This window comes from Ostrinia furnacalis, unplaced genomic scaffold (genome assembly GCF_004193835.3).
Source record: "Ostrinia furnacalis isolate ACB-3 unplaced genomic scaffold, ASM419383v2 OfSCF6717, whole genome shotgun sequence".
Classification (NCBI taxonomy): Eukaryota; Metazoa; Arthropoda; class Insecta; order Lepidoptera; family Crambidae; genus Ostrinia; species Ostrinia furnacalis.
Genome location: NW_021136956.1, coordinates 2552 through 28037, shown reverse-complemented (window position 1 = coordinate 28037; position 25486 = coordinate 2552). Strand labels below are relative to the sequence as shown.

At 48.5% G+C, this 25486-nt stretch overlaps 1 protein-coding gene across 1 annotated transcript; it reads right to left on the bottom strand.

Annotated features, from left to right (window-relative positions):
• Positions 1-1182: 1182 nt before the first annotated feature.
• Positions 1183-20375, bottom strand: LOC114362766 (protein strawberry notch-like). The gene is made up of 13 exons (XM_028318293.1): positions 20311-20375; positions 19544-19741; positions 17299-17459; positions 15537-15727; positions 15056-15132; positions 14596-14784; positions 12030-12202; positions 11426-11537; positions 10824-10966; positions 9374-9552; positions 7314-7488; positions 3402-3549; positions 1183-2605 (listed from the first exon to the last, which is right to left on the bottom strand). The coding sequence occupies exons 2-13, from the start codon at positions 19647-19649 to the stop codon at positions 2502-2504; spliced, it is 1758 nt and encodes a 585-aa protein (XP_028174094.1). The 5' UTR covers positions 19650-19741; positions 20311-20375; the 3' UTR covers positions 1183-2501.
• Between the last annotated feature and the right edge of the window lie 5111 nt (positions 20376-25486).

Here is a 25486-nt window from a genome sequence, read left to right as displayed (position 1 = left end):
TTTAGATTTTTCATACAAAAGGATTTTCCCGCTAATTCCCGTTCCCGTGGGCATTCTTAGGTATCCTATAACCTGCCCAGAAGTATGAAGAATAATTGTACCAAGTTTCGTTAAAATCCGTCGAGTAGTTTTTGTTTCTATAAGGAACATACAGACAGACAGACAGACAGACAGACGGACAGACAGACAGACAAAAATTTTACTGATTGCATTTTTGGCATCAGTATCGATCACTAATCACCCCCTGATAGTTATTTTGAAAATATATTTCATGTACAGAATTGACCTCTCTACAGATTTATTATTAGTATAGATTAATTATAGATTTTTTTATAATATTATAGATACCTAGGCTAGGTGACAAGCAATGTTTGCCACTTAGTGCGGTGGGACCATGGTTAAAATAAATTGGGGACATGTTGGGGGGACCACGGGTAAAAGCCGCATAAAGAATACAACTGTCTATAATTTGTTAAAAATTTTGGTCTCTAATTAGAGACGAAACTAATCCACAGCTAACCTATAAAATTTGTCTAGTCATAGACAATAGTGTTAGTCCCCATCGATAATAGTGCCAATTCTGAAACTGTCTAACTAACCTTAAAATTAACGACATACATGGTTCACACTATCATATTTAAGTGTTCAGACAGAGACAGCGAGTAAAATCAACAGGAGAACTTGTTTCATTGACTGAATATAATTTAAAATAAAACTTATGCACGTGTGCATACAAGATCACTTTAAAACTTACAACAGGACTGGATAGACACCGTCTTTGGCAAATTTGGCAGCTTAGCAAAATGGGTAATAATTCAAATGAGTAATAATAACTATGAAATTTGTACTTTATGCAAAGCGCGTGCTGCGGACCACCGCAGTTACATGAAAGCTAGTGAAATATTTTTTTAATCGCCATCGTAATTTATACGATATAACAAAAATTTTAAATAAACAACTTGAAAAATCGAACTGCTAAGAAAACTTTCATAAATTATGTTTGTAACAAATGTTACCTACTCATGTATTCTCAGTCGATTTCAAAGTGAATTATAGAGCAAAGAATATTCAGATAAATATCAATGAATTCGTGCAAGCTACAAAAATCGTTGTCGCTGTTTGGGTAGTGACCACCTATTTAGTAGACGCGTTTCAAAATACGTAGTGCGTAAATACGTTCTCTATGTTTTGAATGAATTATGTTATCATTATTATTTTAGGGCTAGCTAGAGCGTATCTACCAAGCACGATGTCTATGGATGGTCCTCAAACCTAAGCGCGATGTTGTTGTTTCTGGCAATAGAGAATACAAGACCGTAGACAATGAAACGGGCCCATCGAAGTCCGATAAATCACTCAGTCAGAAGACATTGGAAAAATAGCATTTTGGCACCTCACAATAAAGAGTATTTTAATTTATTGGTGATCTAGTTTTTCTGCTGGATGTGCCTACATTTCTATTCAAGTCTTCCGACTAAATAAATATCGAACTCTTTTTTTTTTATTAAGAAACCTTGAGTTATTAATGTTTTCTTTTTTCTGCTACCCTCTTGCCAAAAATAAATCTATAGCTCGCCATTTCCCGTGCGAATTCACTGTCAACGCACTAAAGATATATTCACATTGCCCCGTAGCATTGTAAATACAGCTTTAACCTTAACTTATCCCTGTTACATGTGTTATAAATTCCTTACGTGTAGGATAGCCAAAATATTTACAGACAAACAGATTTAGTTTACCTTATTCTACGCATGCAGATATAGGCTAATAGGATTTCGTTTCTACTCTACGTAGATATATTTTTTGAATTACATATAATAATATAAAACTTTCTGTAACATCTTACAGTATTTGGAGAGTGAAAAACTGTATAATTATATATCTGACCAGTTCTAATAGGCCGTCCGCTGCTTTGGGCAGGAACCAGCGAAGTTAATCGCATTATAAGAACATTATGTTATGTTAACAAACGATCTAAGTAAATAAACGCGGCGGGAAAACGCTCAAACCAGCGGCCGGCCTACACACGCGTGAGCCATCAAGTACAAAACTATTCTATATCCGCTTCACCTCTATCCTTATCAGTCGTGCCTAATTGACTGCCGTCAACTGCCTCATTCTACACCAAATACTGGCTCAAACTCTTTGGGCTGAATCAGGGAGCCGGCTTACCCAGTGGGTAGTGGGAATTTAGTCGCCACCAAAATTGAAGCGAATTTGAAGCTTATTGAATTGTTTTAAGATCGAAAAGCAACGAGAGATTTTAGTAGACTGAACTAAAAGACATGAAGTCAAGTTTAAAAAAAATGTACATCATCCAGCGATTAGCTGGTCGTATAACAGTTTGAAATAACCGTCTCTTACCTCAATTTCTTCAAAGATGGCGGCCGAAAACTTAAACTAATACCCTAGCCCGGCTCGACCGATCAGCTTATACTGGTGCGAACGAAAGGAACTGAGCGGGCCGCGCCAAAGTGTGCTTAGTGCGGACGCCGGAAAGTTCACTTCAGCGCGTCCGTTTCGAACTTCTGCTCGGTGACCGACACCGCGTCGGAGGAGAGAGCTTCTTTCAGCGGCTCCACACAGTTCTTTGGGATGAGTGTACCTGGCGGGAAAAGATGATTGAGTTTGATTTCAAAATTCCATATCGAAGATTTTGTTTCTAGAAAAGTTGTCCTTTTGCTTGATACCAAATCAGTGTAATGTGCGTACTTTCATGCTTGACAAAGAGTTTGTAGTCTACCGAGACTAAAGCCTGGTTCAGATACATCGATAATTACGCCGTTGCATGTGCAGTTCTCGTACATTTGCTTCAAACCGTAACCGCACGGTTACTCGCCAACGAGAACCACCCAGAAACCGCGCGGATATCTGAGTCTGAACCAGGCCTAAATGAGAAAATGTCTTTAGACAAGTATTCGAGTTCCGTGTCTCGTTTAAATCCCCCGAATCAAGCTAACTCCGCACCTCGCTGGAATGGGATTCTCCCTCGCACTTCCCCGAACATTTCACTTTCCGGTCCGTACTAAAGCCCGGTCCGTGAGCACGTAGAATTTTGTCCAATGACCCCTAGCTAGCCATCCTTATCGCTCACGCGTAATTATGTTGCTGTCACGCTCGCACACTCACTGCGGGCGCCCGTCCCACAGTCGCGACAGCAATATAATTACGCGCGAGCGATAAGGATGGCTAGCTAGGGGTCATTGGACAAAATTGTACGTGCTCTCGGACCGGGCTATAGAGCGTCGACGTGACGTCACGGCTGCCAGGTGCGCAGTTAGCTCGACCGGGTTGTAATAAGTTGATTTTGCTGGCGTCTGTTGTTGTGTGGGCACCCCAGACGTTGTGTAGGCAGCCCAGCCGCTGTGTGGGCATGGGCAGCCCACTGCTGGGACACTCACCCACGATCCTGAGTCCCTGCGCGGTCTTGATGCGCACGACCTGCATCTTGTTGAGCTGGCTGCGCGCGGCCAGCACGCTCTCGACGCGCGCCCACACCGCCAGCACCGAGCCCGCCAGCACGTGGTACGTGCGCTGCCGGAGCCCCACCTGTGGATATAACACTCCATTAGCAACGTCCAGACTGGCCGAGCACGGCTCGCGAGCAGTGTTCGAGCTTTTTTTGCTCGCGAGCAGTGTTCGAGCCTTTTTTTGCTCGCGAGCCGTGTTTGAGCTTCTTTCTACTCGCGAGCGGTGACAACCAAACTAAATTTGAATGGTAGCGCGTGAGCGAGTTAGATTTGTCGCCACATAGCCGTCTAGACAGACTGAGTACTACTCACGAGGTAAACTCAGACTTCATGCAACTTGCGCCAGAGGAAGCATGCGTCACGAGGTTCGTCCACATGTCGAGGCTTTTCACGAAGTTCGGCCAGCTTGGACGCAGAGGATGTCCTATGGCTGAGGTGATGATGAGTGCGCTACTAGTGCCGCTAGTGTGAGTGTACTCGCCTCGCAGTCGGCGGCGTTGCGGCACACGCAGAGCGACGCGCGTACTGCGCGCGCCACGAGCTCTCTGTCCAGCAGTGGACGTCCTATGGCTGGATGATGAGTGCGCTACTAGTGCCGCTAGTGTGAGTGTACTCGCCTCGCAGTCGGCGGCGTTGCGGCACACGCAGAGCGACGCGCGTACTGCGCGCGCCACGAGCTCTCTGTCCAGCAGTGGACGTCCTATGGCTGGATGATGAGTGCGCTACTAGTGCCGCTAGTGTGAGTGTACTCGCCTCGCAGTCGGCGGCGTTGCGGCACACGCAGAGCGACGCGCGTACTGCGCGCGCCACGAGCTCTCTGTCCAGCAGTGGACGTCCTATGGCTGGATGATGAGTGCGCTACTAGTGCCGCTAGTGTGAGTGTACTCGCCTCGCAGTCGGCGGCGTTGCGGCACACGCCGCGCCAGTAGGCGTGGCTGCAGACGCGCAGCGACGCGGCGTACTGCGCGCTACGAGCTCCTGTCCAGCAGTGGACGTCCTATGGCTGGATGATGNCTGTGTGGGCCCACTGCTGGGACACTCACCCACGATCCTGAGTCCCTGCGCGGTCTTGATGCGCACGACCTGCATCTTGTTGAGCTGGCTGCGCGCGGCCAGCTGTGTNACCTTTTAAAAATACGTCAAAATAGCCAAGCTAGAAGTTTTTTAGGCACTCATTTTAACACACAGATTAAGATAAAGGTATAAGCTAATACATTAATAAGTAATAACATAAAACCAGTGAACGAAATTGGATAAATTGACAATACAAACAGAAGTCAGAAAATCCATGATTTTGACTTTGTTCACTTTACGGTCGCACCACATAACTATGATAGTAGATCATGACTTGATATTAGTGATATTTGATAGAATGAAGTCTCATCTTTCAATTTATATGCAAATCAATCTTGTTTTAAGTAGTTGCATTTAAAGCACCATGTCCAACACCTTGTATGGGCTCGATCCACCGTGCGCCGAGTTGACGAGACCTGCCGCGCAGGTGAGAAGTTAGCCGCCCGCGTGAACAGACCACGCGGACGTTGCCCAGGGTGCACCACGAGGAGGTCGCTCACCATCGCACCCCTTCGCAGGCAACCCTATACCACCGTGTTCATAATGAAATAATCTTTATTTTCATTTATATTTGATTAAATTATCAGACCGATGCAAAATGCTCTATCAATTTATAGCCTGACCAGGAACATAAAAACCCTGGCATAGTGGCGCGTCAATTGCATTTGATAGTGCAACACTGGGTACAGTCGTACCTGTATTAAATTAATAGGCTAACTTTATGTATCAGGATTCAGGATTATGGGCTAATTTAATATTTTCATAAATTAACAAAAAATAATTATACTATAGGTAAACTGGTTTAAATAAATTAAATGAAACCATCAATCGAGCAAGTAGGATTTTATTATTATTCATCAATAATCAAATTCTGAACTTGAATATTCAACTACAAAGTCTGCTCATGAACGCTTCAAAATCGGTACTTCTTTCCCAATTCCATAAAATTCAACACTTACAAAGTGACAAAAATCTTTAAAATAGGTAGTTGAAACAAACCACAGCTAATTTTCATAGTTGACTGTACTATACGATAAACATGTCAGTCAATTTGACAACCTTTGTCGGAAACATTATTCAATGAAAATATTGTCCGAACCCTTAGTATTTCTCTTCGACAAATACTTTAACACATTGTGAACCACTTTTATTTCACGACTATAAAAAGATTTTAGCAATTTAATTCACAAAATCAATTGCGCACATTTAAAATAAAGTTTGTTTACACTTTGACAACAATAGACTGACATGCAAGGTGACATGTGAATGAAGTTTTCAGTTACTGTTGCCATTAAAAGAAATTAGTACCATTAATTTTCCGCAACATGGCGAGGGTTTTTATGTTCCTGGTCAGGCTATACCTGTTTATACCTGGCAACCCGAGAGTTATGACTGGAAAAGAATAGGCAACCTAACGTTTGCATATTCTATGGGCTTCATACTTTCGATTGGTATGGAGTTTGTTTAATAATCAAACCGATGAAATATTTAAAAATAAAACGTTTTTTAATGATTAATTAATCATATCCTGGACTGAAATTTATTAGGCAACCCTTAAGCAATATAATTATTGACATGTTAAATTGAATATAAAATATGTTTCATCAAATAAGCATCTCGGTGAAGGTCGTTGTATAGCGGGATCTTAGACTATTCAATATATTCGCGAGCGGTAGCACCTGAGGTAGAATTGAATGGTAGCGCGCAAGCGGGTGTTAATCATATCCTTCCACACCGCGTGATAAGCTCAAACTAAGGTATCGACAAAAACCGAGATCTACCGGGCACAGCTGGCGAGGTCAGACTTCATGCAACGTGAGCCCGAGGAAGCAGGAGTCAGGTGATTCGTCCACACCGGCCGAGGTTTCTCGTAAGGTTCGGTAAGACGTAGCTTACCACAACTGTCCCAGCTATAGTCTAAATTAATTTACAGCGAGTTCGTTACTGCGTATTGTGCGCCCTGCCCATTGCCACTTCAGCTTGCTAATCCGTCGGTGTATGGAACATGGAAAGCATTGAGGGAGGCCTATGTTAAGCAGTGGACGTCCTATGGCTGAGATGATGAGTGCGCTACTTGTGCCGCTAGTGTTACAGTACTCGCCTCGCAGTCGGCGGCGTACTGCGCGTGCCACGAGCTCTCTGTCCAGCAGTGGACTTCCTATGGCTGAGATGATGATGAGTGCGCTACTAAAGCCCAGTCCGTGAGCACGTAGAATTTTGTCCAATGACCCCTAGCTACCCATCTATTGCTGTCGTGACTGTGCGACGCGCGCCCGCAGTGTGTGTGCGAGCGCGATAGCAACATAATTACGCGCGAGCGATAAGGATGCGTAGCTTGGGGTCATTGGACAACATTCTACGTGCTCACGGACCAGACTATAGTGCCGCTAGTGTTAGTGTACTCGCCTCGCAGTCAGCGGCGTACTGCGCGCGCCACGAGCTCTTGTCCAGCAGTGGACTCCTATGACTGGATGATGAGTGCGCTACTTGTGCCGCTAGTGCGCCACTGTGAACTTGTCCAGCAGTGGACGTCCTATGGCTGAGATGATGATGATGAGTTCGCTACTAAAGCCTGGTCCGTGAGCACGTAGAATTTTGTCCAATGACCCCAAGCTACCCATCCTTATCGCTCGTTCGTAATTATGTTGCTGTCGCGCTCGCACACACACTGCGGGCGCGCGTCGCACAGTCGCGACAGCAATATAATTACGCGCGAGCGATAAGGATGGGTAGCTTGGGGTCATTGGACAAAATTGACAGTGTACTCGCCTCGCAGTCGGCGGCGTTGCGGCACACGCCGCGCCAGTAGGCGTGGCTGCAGACGCGCAGCGACGCGGCGTACTGCGCGCGCCACGAGCTCTCGGCCTCGTCGCTTTCGACCTTCTTGTACTTCTTCTCGATCTCAGCCAGCGACTCTTGCCGCAGCTGCAACCCTGTGTTTGGCCTGGAACGAAAGATAATCACGTTAATATGGCACGTTAACTTATGTCAGAAGAGCGATCCATTCAGTATAAGAGTCTACGTTTAAACGTGCGCGGGTGCACGGAGTGGCCCTGTTCCGGGAGTTCGACGCGAGTTTTTGTTCCGCAGCGGTCACACGCTGCGTGCGATCGCCTGTTAATTACACCCCTAGAATGTCGGATCTCGCAAAGTACGCCCACTCCCCACCACGCATGTGGAAATCCGTCTCATGCGTTCGCGCCACACTGCGCTGCTTACTTTATTTTTCGATACAGAGACAGAGTGAATGCGTCCGCCCGAGTCGTAGAGTTAGCTCTAACCTCAGTTGCTCCAACCAACACGACATAAGGTCTGTTGTGAATGTGATGTTATGAAGTGTATTTCTCTCAGAAACTATCACATCTGCAGGCTTGAAATTTAGCGGGTAGGTTCCTTATAGGATGTAGATGTAGACATCCGCTAAGAATTTTACGAAACTCCATCCATCCCGGAGAGGTAAAACGGGGTCCACGAATATGAAGTCGCGGGCAGCTAGTTCTATTATTCCCGTAAGAGACTCCCACGCTTGGCAGGCGGGTTGGAGATTGCAGTTTAAAAGATTGATGTTTTTCAGAGAGCGATGCTGCCCGTTCTCTGTTTGATGTCTCCCACCCGCCTGCCAAGCGTGGGGATTACGGCAAAACCCTCCACTATAGTAGAGGAGGCTCATAGTCCAGCAGTGATCTGTAAAGGGCTGTTGATGATGATGATGATGATCGGGACTATTCCCTCCTCTCGTTCCCACCGCTGCAACTCCTGTGTAGCCAGGATCTNAGGCGCCCGCGGTCTCTTAAATTAGCTCGGTCCGTGCGGCGTGCGGCCGCGCAGCCGTAGGGTGATCAAAATCTCTGCGCTCGGTGCTAGGGCTGTCGATGCGTCGCGGGGCGCGTCACAGGGTAACACGGAAACCACACGTACGAGGTCGCGAGCGGCCGCTAGTTAAATCTAAAGGTCAAGGAGCGGTTGCCTGCTCCGGCCGTTCGACGCGAGTCTTCGCTCCGCAGCGGTCACACGCTGCGTGTTAATTAAACCACTAGTATGTCGCAGCTAGCGGAGTACGCCCACCTCCACCACGCGTGTGGAAACGCATCTCAGCGAATGCGTTCGTGCCACACTGTGCTGCTCATACTATTTGTCGATACAGCGTGTGAATGCATGCCCACTCGAGTCATAGCGTTAGCTCTAACCCCAGTTGCTCCAACCCACACGACAAGATGTAAATAGACCACACACTGTTACAAGTTGTTTCTCATAGAACAGACATTTAAAGAATTTACAAATAAAAACTTAGCGGCTATGAAAGATTTTTCATAATTTATTGAAGGTCGGCTTTTAGGCTGTAGACATCCGCTAAGAACGGGTTTTACAAAACGGGGTCCGCCTGCCAAGCGTGGGGATTATGGCAAAACCCTCCACTATAGTAGAGGAGGCTCATAGTCCAACAGTGATTTGTAAAGGGTTGTTGATGATGATGATGATGATGAGAGGCCCCACCTGTATATGTGGAACATGAGCTCGCGCTTGCTTTCTGTTTGATGTCTCCCATCCGCCTGCCAAGCGTGGGGATTACGGCAAAATCCTCCATTATAGTAGAGGAGGCTCATAGTCCAACAGTGATCTGTGAAGGGTTGTTGATGATGATGATGATGATGAGAGGCCTGACCTGTATATGTGGAACATGAGCTCGCGCTTGCTTTCTGTTTGATGTCTCCCACCCGCCTGCCAAGCGTGGAGATTACGGCAAAACCCTCCACTATAGTGGAGGAGGCTCATAGTCTACTGGACTGGGGGCTGTTGTTGATGATGACGATGATGATGAGAGGCCCCACCTGTATATGTGGAACATGAGCTCGCGCTTGCTGAGCTTCTCCTTCTTGTGCGAGGGCGCGGCCAGGCACAGCACGCACGTGTGCTTGTTGTTCCGCGCGTGCTGGGACAGGTAGAAGCCTTCCTTGGGGCTGCCCGCTTCCGACCACTTCTCCAGGGCCTCTGTCCAGTCCATGCCGCGCTGCGAACATTAATACAGAACATAAATTGACTGTTGAAAACATTGAAAATCCCAGACTTTCCGTGGCTAACGTAAAATCAATTTATTTTATTTTGTTCGGAAAACATTCAGTGCAAAATACAGTGGAAAATGCAACTATAATAATATGTAAACGGCAAGTCCCCTTTGACCAGAGTGGGAAATGCGGATCAAATCTTCTATTTGCCTATGGCGAGTTAGAATGGCCCTGTTAGAAGGAGACTCGTCATTTTTTAAATGTGGTATTGTTGTCTCGAAGTGGTGGTAGGGCAAGCTACATTTGGGACGTGTATAAGCGCCCTGGATGAGCCTAAGTACTGAATATAAGATTTGATCGTTTTGTTGTGACGTAAGGTACTCCGTAGACTGATTGTTGAAATAAATTGTTGTGATCCTTTATTGTGAGGAGTATTTTTTTCTCGCCAGTTGCCGCGGTCCAGGAGCCAGCTGCAGGTGGCTGGTGTGTTACCTCGGAGTGCACGGTGTGCAGCTCGACGGGCGCCTGGCCGGTGGCGTGGCGGCGCAGGAAGCGGTCCAGGAGCCAGCTGCAGGTGGCTGGTGTGTTACCTCGGAGTGCACGGTGTGCAGCTCGACGGGCGCCTGGCCGGTGGCGTGGCGGCGCAGGAAGCGGTCCAGGAGCCAGCTGCAGGTGGCTGGTGTGTTACCTCGGAGTGCACGGTGTGCAGCTCGACGGGCGCCTGGCCGGTGGCGTGGCGGCGCAGGAAGCGGTCCAGGAGCCAGCTGCAGGTGGCTGGTGTGTTACCTCGGAGTGCACGGTGTGCAGCTCGACGGGCGCCTGGCCGGTGGCGTGGCGGCGCAGGAAGCGGTCCAGGAGCCAGCTGCAGGTGGCTGGTGTGTTACCTCGGAGTGCACGGTGTGCAGCTCGACGGGCGCCTGGCCGGTGGCGTGGCGGCGCAGGAAGCGGTCCAGGAGCCAGCTGCAGGTGGCTGGTGTGTTACCTCGGAGTGCACGGTGTGCAGCTCGACGGGCGCCTGGCCGGTGGCGTGGCGGCGCAGGAAGCGGTCCAGGAGCCAGCTGCAGGTGGCTGGTGTGTTACCTCGGAGTGCACGGTGTGGAGCTCGACGGGCGCCTGGCCGGTGGCGTGGCGGCGCAGGAAGCGGTCCAGGAGCCAGCTGCAGGTGGCTGGTGTGTTACCTCGGAGTGCACGGTGTGGAGCTCGACGGGCGCCTGGCCGGTGGCGTGGCGGCGCAGGAAGCGGTCCAGGAGCCAGCTGCAGGTGGCTGGTGTGTTACCTCGGAGTGCACGGTGTGGAGCTCGACGGGCGCCTGGCCGGTGGCGTGGCGGCGCAGGAAGCGCACGCAGCGCGCGCGGCGCACGCTCTCGCCCGCGCTGCCGAGGTCCAGGATACCCAGGTCGAAGCGACCGTTGCGCTTGGCTGTGAACAATGGTTGGGAACGTTAGGCAACGCTAGGGCAGAGGGCGCTAGCACATCGCTAAGCAAGCCATTTTAGAGCCTATGCTAAATTGTACGAAGCAGGTGCCCGCTTCGGACATCCTTCCTAAACTTTGAACTGCATTTAATGCAGTCAAAGCAAAGTTTTAGCGAAGGCCCTTAGGCATTACTTAGCGCAGAGGGCGCCAGTACCACAGTCAGTAAATAAAGTAGTCATTTTGAATCGTTCGTTCGTTTAGCCAAATGACGTGCACTCTGCTAAACAAGTCCCCCCAAGGATTTCAACAACGATCGGGCCTGCACTGCCCGCATTCAATACTTTGGTATTTTTAATCATTTGTATTTATTCATAAACGTATCAAGTTCAACATTGTAGTATTCTAATACTCAGTCACATAACAAAAGTAACAAGAACATGATGTAAACTGAAAATGTTCAAACCTTGCTCCATAACCGTGGTGAGCGTGTCCGTGAAATATTTGAACAGCCTGTTCTGCAGGTCCACCGGCATTCCCAGTATCCTGTTCAGGAACTTCGACATGTTGTTGTAGTCCTGAAACAAATCATTACATTTAATAATGTTCTCTGATAAGTTAGCAATATGAGCTCCTAGTAGGCCAAGCTACTTGTGAACTAATTGTGTGCTAGCTCGGGTCTAACTTGTCCAGCTGCAAGCTAGCTTGGGTTTAACTTGTCCAGCTGCAAGCTAGCTCGGGTTTAGCTTGTCCAGCTGCAAGCTAGCGCAGGTTTAACTTGTCCAGCTGCAAGCTAGCTTGGGTTTAACTTGTCCAGCTGCAAGCTAGCTCGGGTTTAACTTGTCCAGTTGCAAGTTAGCTCGTGTTTAACTTGTCCAGCTGCAAGCTAGCGCGGGTTTACCTTTTCCAGCTACCTATCTTTATCGCTCGTGCGTAATTATATTGCTGGCGCGCTCGCAAACTGCGGCCGCCCGTCGCACGGTGAGTGTGCGAGCGTTTGGGGTGATTGTACGAAATTCTATCTGCTCGGCGACCGGACTTTATTAGCTGCAAGTTATTTTTTTATCTACCTTGTCGAGCTGCAGCACGCCGGGCGCGGCCTCGCTGTTGACGATGAGCCCGACGCCGACCAGCGCCGACGCCACGTCCTGGAAGAAGTCGCCGCGGTAGTCGCGCGGCGGCGGCACGAGTGGTGTCTCGTACTTCATGATCGCTTTCATTACTGCTTCTAGCGCTGTGCGACCTGTAGGAGAAAATAACATTATTGGAATGTGTCTTTCATCACCGGTATGGTGGGTTACAACCTATGTGTGTTACCAGTGTTCACTTATGGTTCGGAAACGGCCTCTCACTATAAGGCTTTATACAGAAGCTGAAAGGTGCACAGCGTGCTATGGAGAGGGCTATGCTCGGTGTTTCTTTATTTACGAGATCGAATCAGATATGAGGAAATCCGTAAACGAACTAAAGTCGCTGACATAGCCCCACGGATTAGCAAACTGAAGTGGCAATGGGCAAGGCACATAGTACGCAGAACTGACCGCCGATGGGGCAGCAAGGTTCTGGAGTGGCGACCACGGGCTGGAAGACGTAGCGTGGGCAGGCCTCCTACTAGGTGGACCGACGATCTGGTGAAGGTCGCGGGAAGAGCCTGCATGCGGGCAGCGCAGGACCGTTCATTATGGAAAACTTTGGGGGAGGCTTTTGTCCAGCAGTGGACGTCATTTGGCTGAAACGACGACGCCGCGGCCGGCGTCAGTGTGGAAGGATATCAAGCCACAAAAAATAAATGAACAGAAGATAAGCTTTTTTAGCCAGTATGCTCCATAACTCGCGGCTCCGTTGGACACCGTCGAGTTTTAGTAGGTAGGTCCCGCCTTTACCGAGCGACTCGCGTCTGCCGTCTCCCATCGACCAGTGAGTATGCGCAGAGCTTTTCCCGACGTTAAAAAAGGAGGTTGACTTGTCGTAGCATTGAGTTGTCAGAGCGTCGAGTTGACGGGGTCGACTCGTCCGAGCCAAGCTGTCCCGGGGTTAATCGTCGCATCACTCACCGTACTTATTGTCGATGTTGAACTGGCTGAGGTCCCTGGTCTCGGTGGCGCGGCGGTCGCCGTGCGTGAGCGCGCCGAGCGACTCGAGGCGCTTGGCCACGGTGCAGGGAAGCGCTCCCGCCATGTGTTAGCCAGTCACATAATCCACTGGTCGTCCCCATCGACCAGTGGGTATCATTCATCATCATCATCTCAGCCATAGGACGTCCACTGCTTTCCATGTTGCCCGGTTGGTAGCGGCCCGCGTCCAGCGCTTTCCTGCTACATTTATGATGTCGTCGGTCCACCTTGTGGCGTTTTCCGGTACGCGGCCTCCACTCCAGAACCTTGCTGCCCCATCGGCCGTCAGTTCTGCGTTCTATGTGCCCTGCCCATTGCCACTTCAGCTTGCTAATCCGTCGGGCTATGTCAGCGACTAGTTCGTTTACGGATCTCCTCATTTCTGATTCGATCTTGTAAAGAAACACCGAGCACAGCCCTCTCCATAGCACGCTGTGCAACTTTTTTGCAATGGAGGGAAGTCGAACCTTAACTTCGAACTCTTATGTTCTTCTGATTAATTTCGTTGCGGGTCCAAAAGCTTCTGGCCACGTTTCCGAACCATAAGTCATCACTGGTAACACACATTGGTATGGACATATGGACCAGTTATGCGCAAGGCATTTCCCGACGTTAAAAAAGGGGGTTGACTGTCGTAGGTATTGACTTGTCGCAGTCGCTTGTCGAGTTATCATATCACTCACCGTATTTATTGTCGATGTTGAACTGGCTGAGGTCCCTGGTCTCGGTGGCGCGGCGGTCGCCGTGCGTGAGCGCGCCGAGCGACTCCAGGCGCTTGGCCACGGTGCAGGGAAGCGCTCCCGCCATGTGTTAGCCAGTCACATAATCCACTGGTCGTCCCCATCGACCAGTGGGTATCATTCATCATCATCATCTCAGCCATAGGACGTCCACTGCTTTCCATGTTGCCCGGTTGGTAGCGGCCCGCGTCCAGCGCTTTCCTGCTACATTTATGATGTCGTCGGTCCACCTTGTGGCGTTTTCCGGTACGCGGCCTCCACTCCAGAACCTTGCAGCCCCATCGGCCGTCAGTTCTGCGTTCTATGTGCCCTGCCCATTGCCACTTCGGCTTGCTAATCCGTCGGGCTATGTAAGCGACTTTAGTTCGTTTACGGATCTCCTCATTTCTGATTCGATCTTGTAAAGAAACACCGAGCATAGCCCTCTCCATAGCACGCTGTGCAACTTTAAGCTTCTGGCCACGTTTCCGAACCATAAGTCATCACTGGTAACACACATTGGTATGGACATATGGACCAGTGGGTATGCGCAAAACATTTCCCGACGGATAAAAGGGGCTTGATTGTCGTAGGTATTGACTTGTCATGGGGTTGACTTGTCGCAGGGGTGGAGTTGTCGCAGGGGTGGAGTAGTCGCAGGGGTGGAGTTGTCGCAGCGGTGGAGTTGTCGCAGGGGTGGAGTAGTCGCAGGGGTGGAGTTGTCGCAGCGGTGGAGTTGTCGCAGGGGTTGAGTTGTCGCAGGGGCTGAGTTGTCGCAGGGGTTGAGTTATCATATCACTTACCGTATTTATTGTCGATGTTGAACTGGCTGAGGTCCCTGGTCTCGGTGGCGCGGCGGTCGCCGTGCGTGAGCGCGCCGAGCGATTCGAGGCGCTTGGCCACGGTGCAGGCGAAGCGCCGCTCGCCGGCCAGGTCGGAGATCAGGAATATGTACTCCGGCGCGTTGACCTGGTTCGACCGGTGAGTACGACCTGGGAGAGGACATAATTATGTCAATTCAAAGGTCGCATTTAAAATCCGGCTCGAAGGACCAAATTTGTTAATTACTCGATAAGTCGGTCGTTAGCTCAATGCGGAGAAAGCCCGCATGCAGATTGATGAAAACGGTTCCTCCCGTGCGAGCCCTGTTGTAAAACCTTCCGCATTCTGTATGGGGGCACTAACGACCAATGAAAATACGCCCTTAACTGTTTCAAATACTATGAAATATAATAGAAGACTGATATCTTAAGTGCCACTTACCGAACTGCTGTATAGCTCTGTCAGCTGACCAGGGTAACTCTAATGTGATGTGTACTCTTCGCCTTTGATTTCTTGCACTGCAAACAAAATATCTCAAATTATAATCGGGACACAGGGCGCGAAGTTACAGAAATTTGGCTAAGTGTAATTAAAATAGTGTAACGCCCATATTCACAAACATTACTATGAGGTCTCACAGTGCGCGTGGACGCACAGGATGACACAAGAACCAATCATAGAGCTCTATTCAACGCTGTGCGTTCGGTTTATTGANTTTATTGCTTCACTTGAACAAGTATCATTTGTGAATACGAGCGTAAGTCTATATCAAAAATATCTTTAAGGAAAAATACTCAAACATTTTACACAGTTTTATAGTACGATCTCTTGCCACATAGAGATACACCTTTGTAAGAACTTCTTGCCACACACAGGTGATGAAATAGTATCAACAACCCAAGCTCAGTTATGGTATTCTCACCGTCTATCACTCTGCAGCGAAATACCGCTGGAAGCGGCTTCAGAGATAATGGCCACGTCCTTCTCTCCGTCCATGAAGCGCTGCTTCTCCGTCAGGTTCAAGGTCTCGAGCGGCACGTCCGCTTCCGAGCGGCTTTCGTAGAGAATCTGGCCGTCTTCCGTCTGCACCACGCGGCCTTTGCGACCTGTCATCTGGGGGTAGAGAATATTTTTAAGATCTACCTATTGTAATGTAACACCACTATAAATTGTATTGTGACATGCAATAGTGAATTTAATGTTTTTTTTTTTTAATTTATTGTTCACAAAAGGATACACAGCAAATACAAAGATACACTTGCCAAACTGCATTACAGTTTGTCGGCAATAATTCTCGTCCTTAGTTTTTTGTTTTCGGGCTCAGTTGCACCAGCCTACTTCAACCGTTACCATAGCAGTAACTGGGTGTTTTTTGTATGGAATTTAATAGAGTTACAGCAAGATGGCGCCACCTAGCCCGAGCATTTATTGTGTTTCCTGCTAATTACTACACTATACTATATCTACTCATGCAATACTTAAATTACATTGTCGTTTCGTATTGAGGGACTTATTTTTTAAAAGAGGACGCTTGATAGTTTTTCAAGAATAGAGCTATAATAGACAGGGACCTGATAGTTTGATATCAATTTAATGACTTTAGGTATTTAACAGCTGGAAATTACCGACTGGTTCCCTGATAGAAAAAAGTTTACATACTCGTTGAACCTGTAGATCAACAGCACTGCTGAGATCTACCCTAAGGATTTCCTCAATGACAAAAATATCCAGATATACCTTAGCCCGTCGTACAGTAAGTATGCGAGCGCGACAGCAATATAATTACGTGCGAGCAATAAGGATGGGTAGCTTGGGGTCAGTGTACGAAATTCTATCTGCTCGGCGATCGGACTTTAGCAGACTACGTCTTCCGCTTCATGGTCGCCAACTTTGTATACCACCCATTGACACTTTAACGCGTTCAGTGTGGCTGCCCCATCGTTTTGAACATCCTGCAGGTTATGATGGTTACTTGGTTCTCCTATAGATGTTGACACTGCAGCGTAGATCATCGCAGATCTAGCGTTTACCGATTACACTTAAACATAATGGTCCAGAACCCTTTTGTGGTGTTCCCAAAAGTCTCGCTCGAATGACCCTGGAGCATGGAGAACGACCTATGGAGAACATCTATTTAAACAAATCCTTTATGGCATGGTCAGACACGCCAGGATTAACTCATTCCAAAGCTCTCATAAAAGCCTATGATCGAAAAAGCTCTAAGCAGATCATAGGACTGAGTAGGACCAAAATGCGCATCTTAGTTCGAGCCCTCACTGGACACTGCAGCTTAAACAAACACTTGTCCACTATGGGACTGTCCGAAACAAGAACGTGCAGGATGTGCCAAGAGGCAGATGAAACGCCACTACACATGCTCACGGACTGCGGACCTCTGATGCGCAAGCGGAGCTTACACCTGGGCAAACACATCCTAAGCCCACAAGATGTAAAACATATCGCCCCCCAAAAGATACTGCACTTCCTAATGGATGCAGGACTCGGAGGCGAACTGTAAGGAAAACAGCGGCGATCACAATAGATCGATAACGGTCGCAGTGATACTAGGACTTTATTGAACTAGAATAGCCGCTCAACACAAATAAAAAAAAAATACACTTAAACATTAGCGGAAGAATGGTAGGGCGCGTCTTCGTGGATGAAAGGTTTACATATCCCGTTACCTCGGCCACGTTGTCGGTGCCGCCCAGCTCGTCGACGAGCTGGTCTAGCGTGTTGGGCGGCAGGCGGCGGCCCAGGCGCTCGATGGCGGCCAGCAACTCCTCCTTCATGCTGCAAGCCCGCTCGATGGCCGAACGCGGCGGTGGCTGACTGCGGGCCGGGCCTAGGGAACGAAATACCGAGTATTAGAGGCTGCGCAAACGTACACTTTTGTGTCTACAAGCCACCAGTGAATATTTATTTTCATATTATCAACATCGAAATCAGCCAATCCCTGGGAGGACGAAAACACTTTTCATGTCCAGTTGCTTCAATGCTTCAACTTGACAAACGTTTCAAATAAGGCCCAGAACAGACGGTGAAACGCAACTGAAACGAAACTGCAACTGCTAGTTACTTTTGAGTTGCATCTAAGTTTATGCCATAGCGTCCGTTGAGAGACCACACATGACGCGACCAGTTTGAAACTTCCAGTTTCAGTTTCATTCATAAGAATCATCAGAAAGTTGCAGTTTCGTTGCAGTTGCGTTTCACCGTCTGTTCTGGGCCTTAGTGTTCAATGTAAGCATTTAAAAACTAAAGTCGTCAGTGGAAGGTACAAAATCTCTGACTCTGAAATGAAAAAAGCTGTCAAAGGTGACCGAGTTTTTTCCCCTATTTCTCAACACTAGACAATATTTCAAAATAATAAAAAACTGAATTACATAATGCCGGTGGTTCCAGCACTACAGAATAAAACCCCAATTTCCGAATGAGGCAATTAGAAGACAAATACAGTCGTGGTCAACTAATTAGGGACGTTATATGACTAAAACACAAGACCGTCTCTCCAGTCCCAAAAAAATATCTTCACGAGGCTTTGTAGCTTGTGCCTATTAATAACAAGTAATTTGGCTAGTATTCTAAATATTTAAAGGCCAGAAAAGAAACTAGCTAGTTGCGATCAATATTTTTAAAATAAACTAGCTGACCCGGCGAACTTCGTACCGCCTTAGCGTAGAGATTTTCTTAATATTTTTTTCCGTAAGAACCATCCTTGGACTTCCACAAACATTTAAAAAAAAGAATTATCGAAATCGGTTCAGCCGTTCACACGTGATGCCGTGACAACGCGAAACGGGTTTCATTTTTATATATATAGATTATTGCCACCTACACATTTATTGACCTAGGGATGGACAACTAATTAGGGACACGTAACACTTTCACTGTAAATGTAAATAAATTGGAAATTATTTAAGTGTTTATTACATAAAAAGTTTTCATTAATAAATATAGAATACAAAACAAAATCATCAAACGTATTTTTATAACCAATATGGTTGGTTTTGTTGGTTATAACCATTTGACATCGGCGCGGCATGGATGCAATCAAATCATTACAGGTTTCTAAAGAAATATTATTCCAAATACCATTAAATGCCACGAAATGCTGATTTTTAGTGCCAGTACGTTGAGCTGCAACTTTTTCCTTCGTTTCATACCATAAGCTCTATAGGGCTTAAGTCTGAGTTGTTTTCGGGCCAATCTAGTACCGTCACTGACTGTTGCGCTAGGAGTTACCTCGGCCACGTTGTCGGTGCCGCCCAGCTCGTCGACGAGCTGGTCCAGCGTGTTGGGCGGCAGGCGGCGGCCCAGGCGCTCGATGGCGGCCAGTAGCTCCTGCTTCATGCTGCGGGTGTAGTTACCTCGGCCACGTTGTCGGTGCCGCCCAGCTCGTCGACGAGCTGGTCCAGCGTGTTGGGCGGCAGGCGGCGGCCCAGGCGCTCGATGGCGGCCAGTAGCTCCTCCTTCATGCTGCAAGCGCGCTCGATGGCCGAACGCGGCGGTGGTTGACTGCGGGCCGGGCCTAGACAGCAAGATACACAGTATTATTGAGAGGTCTTTTCTACACACACAAATCAGGAAAGTTTTTATGGTACAGTCTTCTTCTTGTTCGTCGCTACACTCTGTGTAGCGTGGTTGTGGTCGTCATACCCGGTTTGGTGGCAAGCTAGCTTCTACCTTCGGCCTTTACATTGGCAATATTGGCATCAGGTAAATTAGAAATTGTACAAGTTTCGACAAAGTCACAACACGTTATTTTTATTGAAACTTTGGGCATTGGCGTATCTAGTGTTATTTTTGGCCCTCACATGAAGCTCTTAAATTTTCTAAATGTGCATGTAAGGGTGGAATGATTTTTTTTTGGCTCGGGGAGGCTCAGCGAAATAAAGGTTGAGAAACCCTGCTATAGATGATGCTTACCCAAGTAGAGCCCGTTGGTGCCCACAGGCGTGCCGGTGAGCGTGCGTCCACCAGGCGTAGCAACCGTCACTGTGCTGGGAGCAGTCGTGCTCTTACGCTCCAGCATGGTCTCTATCTTGTCCTGCGTGGACGAAGCCTTCTTCTTGGGAGGCGCCTTCTTCTTCTTGGACACTTTCTTCTTGCGGCAGAGCCATGGTTCTGTAATAAAATGTGTATTTTAGAGTAAATGCATAAATAGGCGGGGTCAGTTACACCGTTTATAATTCAAGAATGGTTGTGCCAGTTTTAATAATTACTACTTGTAACCGTAACTACGGTGTTTTTTGTATGGGGTTTGACAGATTTTAAACGTTTTTTGAACTTAAATTAAGATGGTGCAACCCAGCCTTTGTGTAACAAACGGCCGCCATTGTCTACTTTGTTTATAACTGTGTAATGTGTCCTCCTATTATGTCCAGAATATAGCCAAGTTGAACAAGCGTATCGTTTAGTTCAGCAATAATTTAACATTTCTGATTTGGATTCGTTTCGAATAATTTCGCGACTAACGCTCGGACCGCACCCCGCGCTTCCCTCGATAAAAATTGGTGGGACGCGTTTTCCCGGATGGCACTATCTTAAGTCCGGTCGCGCTCGCACACTCACTGCGGCCGCCCGTCGCACAATCGCAACAGCAATATAATTACGCGCGAGCGATAAGGATGGGTTTGGGTAGCTTGGGGTAATTGGACGAAATTGTATCTGCTCGGCGACCGGACTTTACGTACCGTCGTCGCTGTCGCTGCCGCAGCGGAAGGGGTTGGAGTCGCTCTGGTCGGAGTCGGAGCGGTCGGAGTCGGGCTCCAGCTCGGGGTCGGAGCCGGTACGTACCGTCGTCGCTGTCGCTGCCGCAGCGGAAGGGGTTGGAGTCGCTCTGGTCGGAGTCGGAGCGGCGCGCGTCGTCGGAGTCGGGCTCCAGCTCGTCGTCGGAGCCGCGCAGCCACTCGTCGTCGTCCGACGCCGGCCGCGCGCGCTTGTTGGCCGCGTTCACTTGCTGACGAGCTGTCACTGTCAAACGAACGTCGTCATTCGAAAACAATTCACAAATTCAAACAAAAACGATCAGAGACTTGTCAGAAGATGCGTCCGAAGTGCGCGCTTAACGCTTGAAGCACACCACCGCGTGCATGTCATCAACCCATCGCCGGCGCGATCATAGGGAAATGACAGGTCGCGTGAACTGTCATGGGTCGCGCGACTTGTCATTGGCTTTTGATCGCGCCGGCGATGGCGATCTGCACGCGTTGATATGGTTGAAGCTTAAGGCCTCAGCCTCGAACTTAGCGGGCAGCGGGGCGGCGGCGGCGGCGGCGCGGGAGCGGGGCGGGTAACGCAGACCCGTTCTCGAAACCAGCGGGCAGCTCGCGCGGCGCTTTAGCGGCGAAGTGTTGTGTTCGGGGTTGTGTTGTCGAGATATTTGTTTTTATTCGCAAACGAAATGTCTGAACAACGGCGACAATTTTATTTCGATTCAAATTTATTCCTAACGCTCGATTTATTGTGGGCAAAAGAAGGAGTGCGCTCCCCGCTCGATGCCCGCTCCCTCGCCGCTGCCCGCTCGTTGCCCGCTGCCGCCCCGCTGCTTCCTTCTAGGCATACTTTCTGTGGTTTCATGATTTTGAAATAAGCCACTGCATCGTAGATTCATGTTTTTGGAACATTTCAGATGATCTGCAATTTACCGGTATGGCCATCCACACTGATAAAGATTGATTATAACTTAGCGTATTGTTGCTTTTCTTTCAGCCCATTACCTTTAATAATTTGATGAGTTTTTAACTCGCAAGATAAGAATATCGCTTTTCAAATTGACGCCGAAATTACAAATGAACAGAATAAAAGTTATTACTTTTTATTTTTTTAATTTAGAAGGAAAAACTTAACCGTCCCTAATTAGGTGGCCAGACCGTCCGTACCATAATTACCGATTCATGTGATTTGATTAAGATTTTTTATTAAGTTAGTAAGTTTTTTTGTTGTTATTGTATTCTGTTAAATAGAGTACTTGATAGTCAATATGTTTACAAAGTAACAGCCAGTAATATTGAATGAAGCTCACAATAATAGGATATGAACACTTAGTATTGCTTAGTATTCTATCTGTCCCTAATTAGTTGACCACGACTGTATGTCTCTCCTTCTCCTCTCCCTCTCTAGCTCCTACAGTGGAGACTAATTAATAATCTCGTGATTATTGAGGCAGAATCATGACATGAGAGATGTATACGGATTTTGCATCAGACAAAATGCCTCTGAGTCTGACTAAATTTTTTAAATTTTTTTTTAAAGATTATTAGCAATTTGTATTGCACAAATTAGTAATAGTCCCATTAGCCCCTCGTGTTAAGCTAAATGAGCTTGTGTTACGAGTGGGCTCACCACAATAGTCGAGCGGTGGTGGGATTCGAACCCTCGTTCCTCGGATCTCGAGTCGGCCAGTCCGGCCCATTCGCCGTTCGGCTATCGTGGCTATCTATATCATATGATGATGATGATGCTTACCCAAGTAGAGCCCGTTGGTGCCCACAGGCGTGCCGGTGAGCGTGCGGCCACCAGGCGTAGCAACCGTCACTGTGCTGGGAGCAGTCGTGCTCTTACGCTCCAGCATGGTCTCCCGCTCCCGCGCCGCCGCCGCCGCCGCCCCGCTGCCCGCTAAGTTCGAGGCTGAGGCCTAAGGCCCAATTTCTACCAAGGGCAAGGCGGAGCGGAGGGGAGAAATTATTTAATGAGGGTTTTCGCGATTGAAAAATCCGCCAGATGGCAATATGTAGACGCGAGGTCCAAATGCTGCATGATTGCTTATTTTTGACATGACATTGACAGATATGTCAAAATCCACCTATCATGCAGCATTTGGACCTCCCGTCTACGTATTGCCATCTGGCGGATTTTTCAATCGCGAAAACCCTCATTCAATTAGATTTCGTTCTGCCAATGTCATTTAATCTGATTTCATTTCTCCGCTCCGCCCTGTTGAAAACCAAGCCTTAGGGCCTTTGCTAAAACTCGCGCAAGTTCCCGCATGCGTGTCACGCGGGCGTGCATTTCCGTGCGTTAATAGGTGGGCACAAGGTGGACCGACGACCTCATAAAGGTAACAGAAAGGCGATGGAAAATCATTTGGGAAGGCCTATGTTTAGCACTGGACGTCTTATGACTGAAATGATNTTAAACAAGCACTTGTCCACTATGGGACTGTCCGAAACAAGAACGTGCAGGATGTGCCAAGAGGCAGATGAAACGCCACTACACATTCTCACGGACTGCGGACCTCTGATGCGCAAGCGGAGCTTACACCTGGGCAAACACATCCTAAGCCCACAAGATGTAAAACATATCGCCCCCAAAAGATACTGCACTTCCTAATGGATGCAGGACTCGGAGGCGAACTGTAAGGAAAACAGCGGCGATCACAATAGATCGATAACGGTCGCAGTGACACTAGGACTTTATTGAACTAGAATAGCCGCTCAACACAAATAAAAAAAAAATACACTTAAACATTAGCGGAAGAATGGTAGGGCGCGTCTTCGTGGATGAAAGGTTTACATATCCCGTTACCTCGGCCANCAGCTCGACGGGCGCCTGGCCGGTGGCGTGGCGGCGCAGGAAGCGGTCCAGGAGCCAGCTGCAGGTGGCTGGTGTGTTACCTCGGAGTGCACGGTGTGCAGCTCGACGGGCGCCTGGCCGGTGGCGTGGCGGCGCAGGAAGCGCACGCAGCGCGCGCGGCGCACGCTCTCGCCCGCGCTGCCGAGGTCCAGGATGCCCAGGTCGAAGCGACCGTTGCGCTTGGCTGTGAACAATGGTTGGGAATATTATGCAATGCTCAGGGCAGAGGAAAACTAGCACAATCGTTAAACAAAGCCGCCAGTTTAGAGCCTACGCTGAAACTCTTGCACGGAACAGGTGCCCTCTATCACCGTCGGACGCGACGCCTGCGCTCTGCTGCGGACAACCGCCGCGTGCGCCCGCCTACTAGTTTAACACTGGTATCTACTCATGGCATGCGCTGCCTGCCGCTCGTATGAACCCGTCTTCCGCCTTCGCGCCACACTGCACTGCTTATACTGTTTTTCGATACAAACACGGGTGCGTGCGCCCGCGCATGTTTTAGCGTAGGCCTAAGTTACACAGTGCGGAGGGCGCCATTTTAGCACATTCAGTTTATAAAGCAGCCAATTTGAATAATAATAAGCTATGGAAACGTATCAAATTATAAGGCTATGGTATAAAACATACTCTAGTTACATAACAAGGCTAGTAGCACATAATGATACAAGATGAAACATTTCAAACCTTGCTCCATGACTGTGGTGAGCGTGTCCGTGAAATATTTGAAGAGCCTGTTCTGCAGGTCTACCGGCATTCCCAGTATCCTGTTCAGGAACTTCGACATGTTGTTGTAATCCTGAAACAAATCATTACATTTAATAATGTTCTCTGATAAGTTAGCAATATGAGCTCCTAGTAGGCCAAGCTACTTGTGAACTACTTGTGTGCTAGCTCGGGTCTAACTTGTCCAGCTGCAAGCTAGCTTGGGTTTAACTTGTCCAGCTGCAAGCTAGCTAGGGTTTAACTTGTCCAGCTGCAAGCTAGCTCGGGTTTAGCTTGTCCAGCTGCAAGCTAGCGCAGGTTTAACTTGTCCAGCTGCAAGCTAGCTCGGGTTTAGCTTGTCCAGCTGCAAGCTAGCTTGGGTTTAACTTGTCCAGCTGCAAGCTAGCTCGGGTTTAACTTGTCCAGCTGCAAGCTAGCTTGGGTTTAACTTGTCCAGCTGCAAGCTAGCTCGGGTTTAACTTGTCCAGCTGCAAGCTAGCGTGGGTTTAACTTGTCCAGCTGCAAGCTAGCTCGGGTTTAGCTTGTCCAGCTGCAAGCTAGCTCGGGTTTAACTTGTCCAGCTGTCGCGCTCGCACACTGCAGCCGCCCGTCGCACGGTGAGTGTGCGAGCGCTCGGGGTCATTGTACGAAATTCTATCTGCTCGGCGACCGGACTTTAGCTGCAAGTTATTTTTTTATCTACCTTGTCGAGCTGCAGCACGCCGGGCGCGGCCTCGCTGTTGACGATGAGCCCGACGCCGACCAGCGCCGACGCCACGTCCTGGAAGAAGTCGCCGCGGTAGTCGCGCGGCGGCGGCACGAGTGGTGTCTCGTACTTCATGATCGCTTTCATCACTGCTTCTAGCGCTGTGCGACCTGTAGGACAAAACATCATTATTGGAATGTGTTTTATAAATGGTGCGGTGTGTTATGCTTTTTCAAGCAAAATATAGACACTGCCGGACAAATCCTCCAAATATTACTATGAAGATCTGGAAAGTGGAGGAATTGGCTGTCTATATCCAGGCGTATCGTAACGAAATTTATGTTAGTACGCCGCGACCGACATAGCTCGCATAATTGCTTAAATCAAGTGGCAGTGGGCGGGGCACATAGCTCGTAGAGCTGATGGCCGTTGGGGCAGAAAAGATCTCGAGTGGCGACCACGGGCTGGAACACGTAGCGCGGGCAGGCCTCCTACTAGGTGGACCGACGATCTGGTGAAGGTCGCGGGAAGATCCTGGATGCGGGCAGCGCAGGACCGTTCATTATGGAAAACCTTGGGGGAGGCCTTTGTCCAGCAGTGGACGTCATTTGGCTGAAACGACGACGCCGCGGCCGGCGTCAGTTTGGAAGGATATCAAGCCACAAAAAATAAATGAACAGAAGATAAGCTTTTTTAGCCAGCATGCTCTAACTCGCGGCTCCGTTTCATTGGGCTCCGGTGGACACCGTCGAGTTTTATTTATTTATTTATTTATATTAGGAAGACCAGGGTTTACATAATTGATTATTTTACAGTTAATAACTCTTGATAACCACTTATAGGTCCCCACAGATAGAATTGTGGTGAATATTTAAAGAAATTAT

What these genes read in the sequence shown, in the direction of transcription:
- LOC114362766 (XM_028318293.1), bottom strand. Translation starts at nt 19,649, where the DNA reads ATGCTGGAGCGTAAGAGCACGACTGCTCCCAGCACAGTGACGGTTGCT. An exon ending in CACCAACGGGCTCTACTTGG is followed by an intron (nt 17,460 to 19,543) that starts GTAAGCATCATC and finishes TTCGTTCCCTAG; the next exon opens with GCCCGGCCCGCAGTCAGCCA. An exon ending in TCGCTGCAGAGTGATAGACG is followed by an intron (nt 15,133 to 15,536) that starts GTGAGAATACCA and finishes TTTTGTTTGCAG; the next exon opens with TGCAAGAAATCAAAGGCGAA.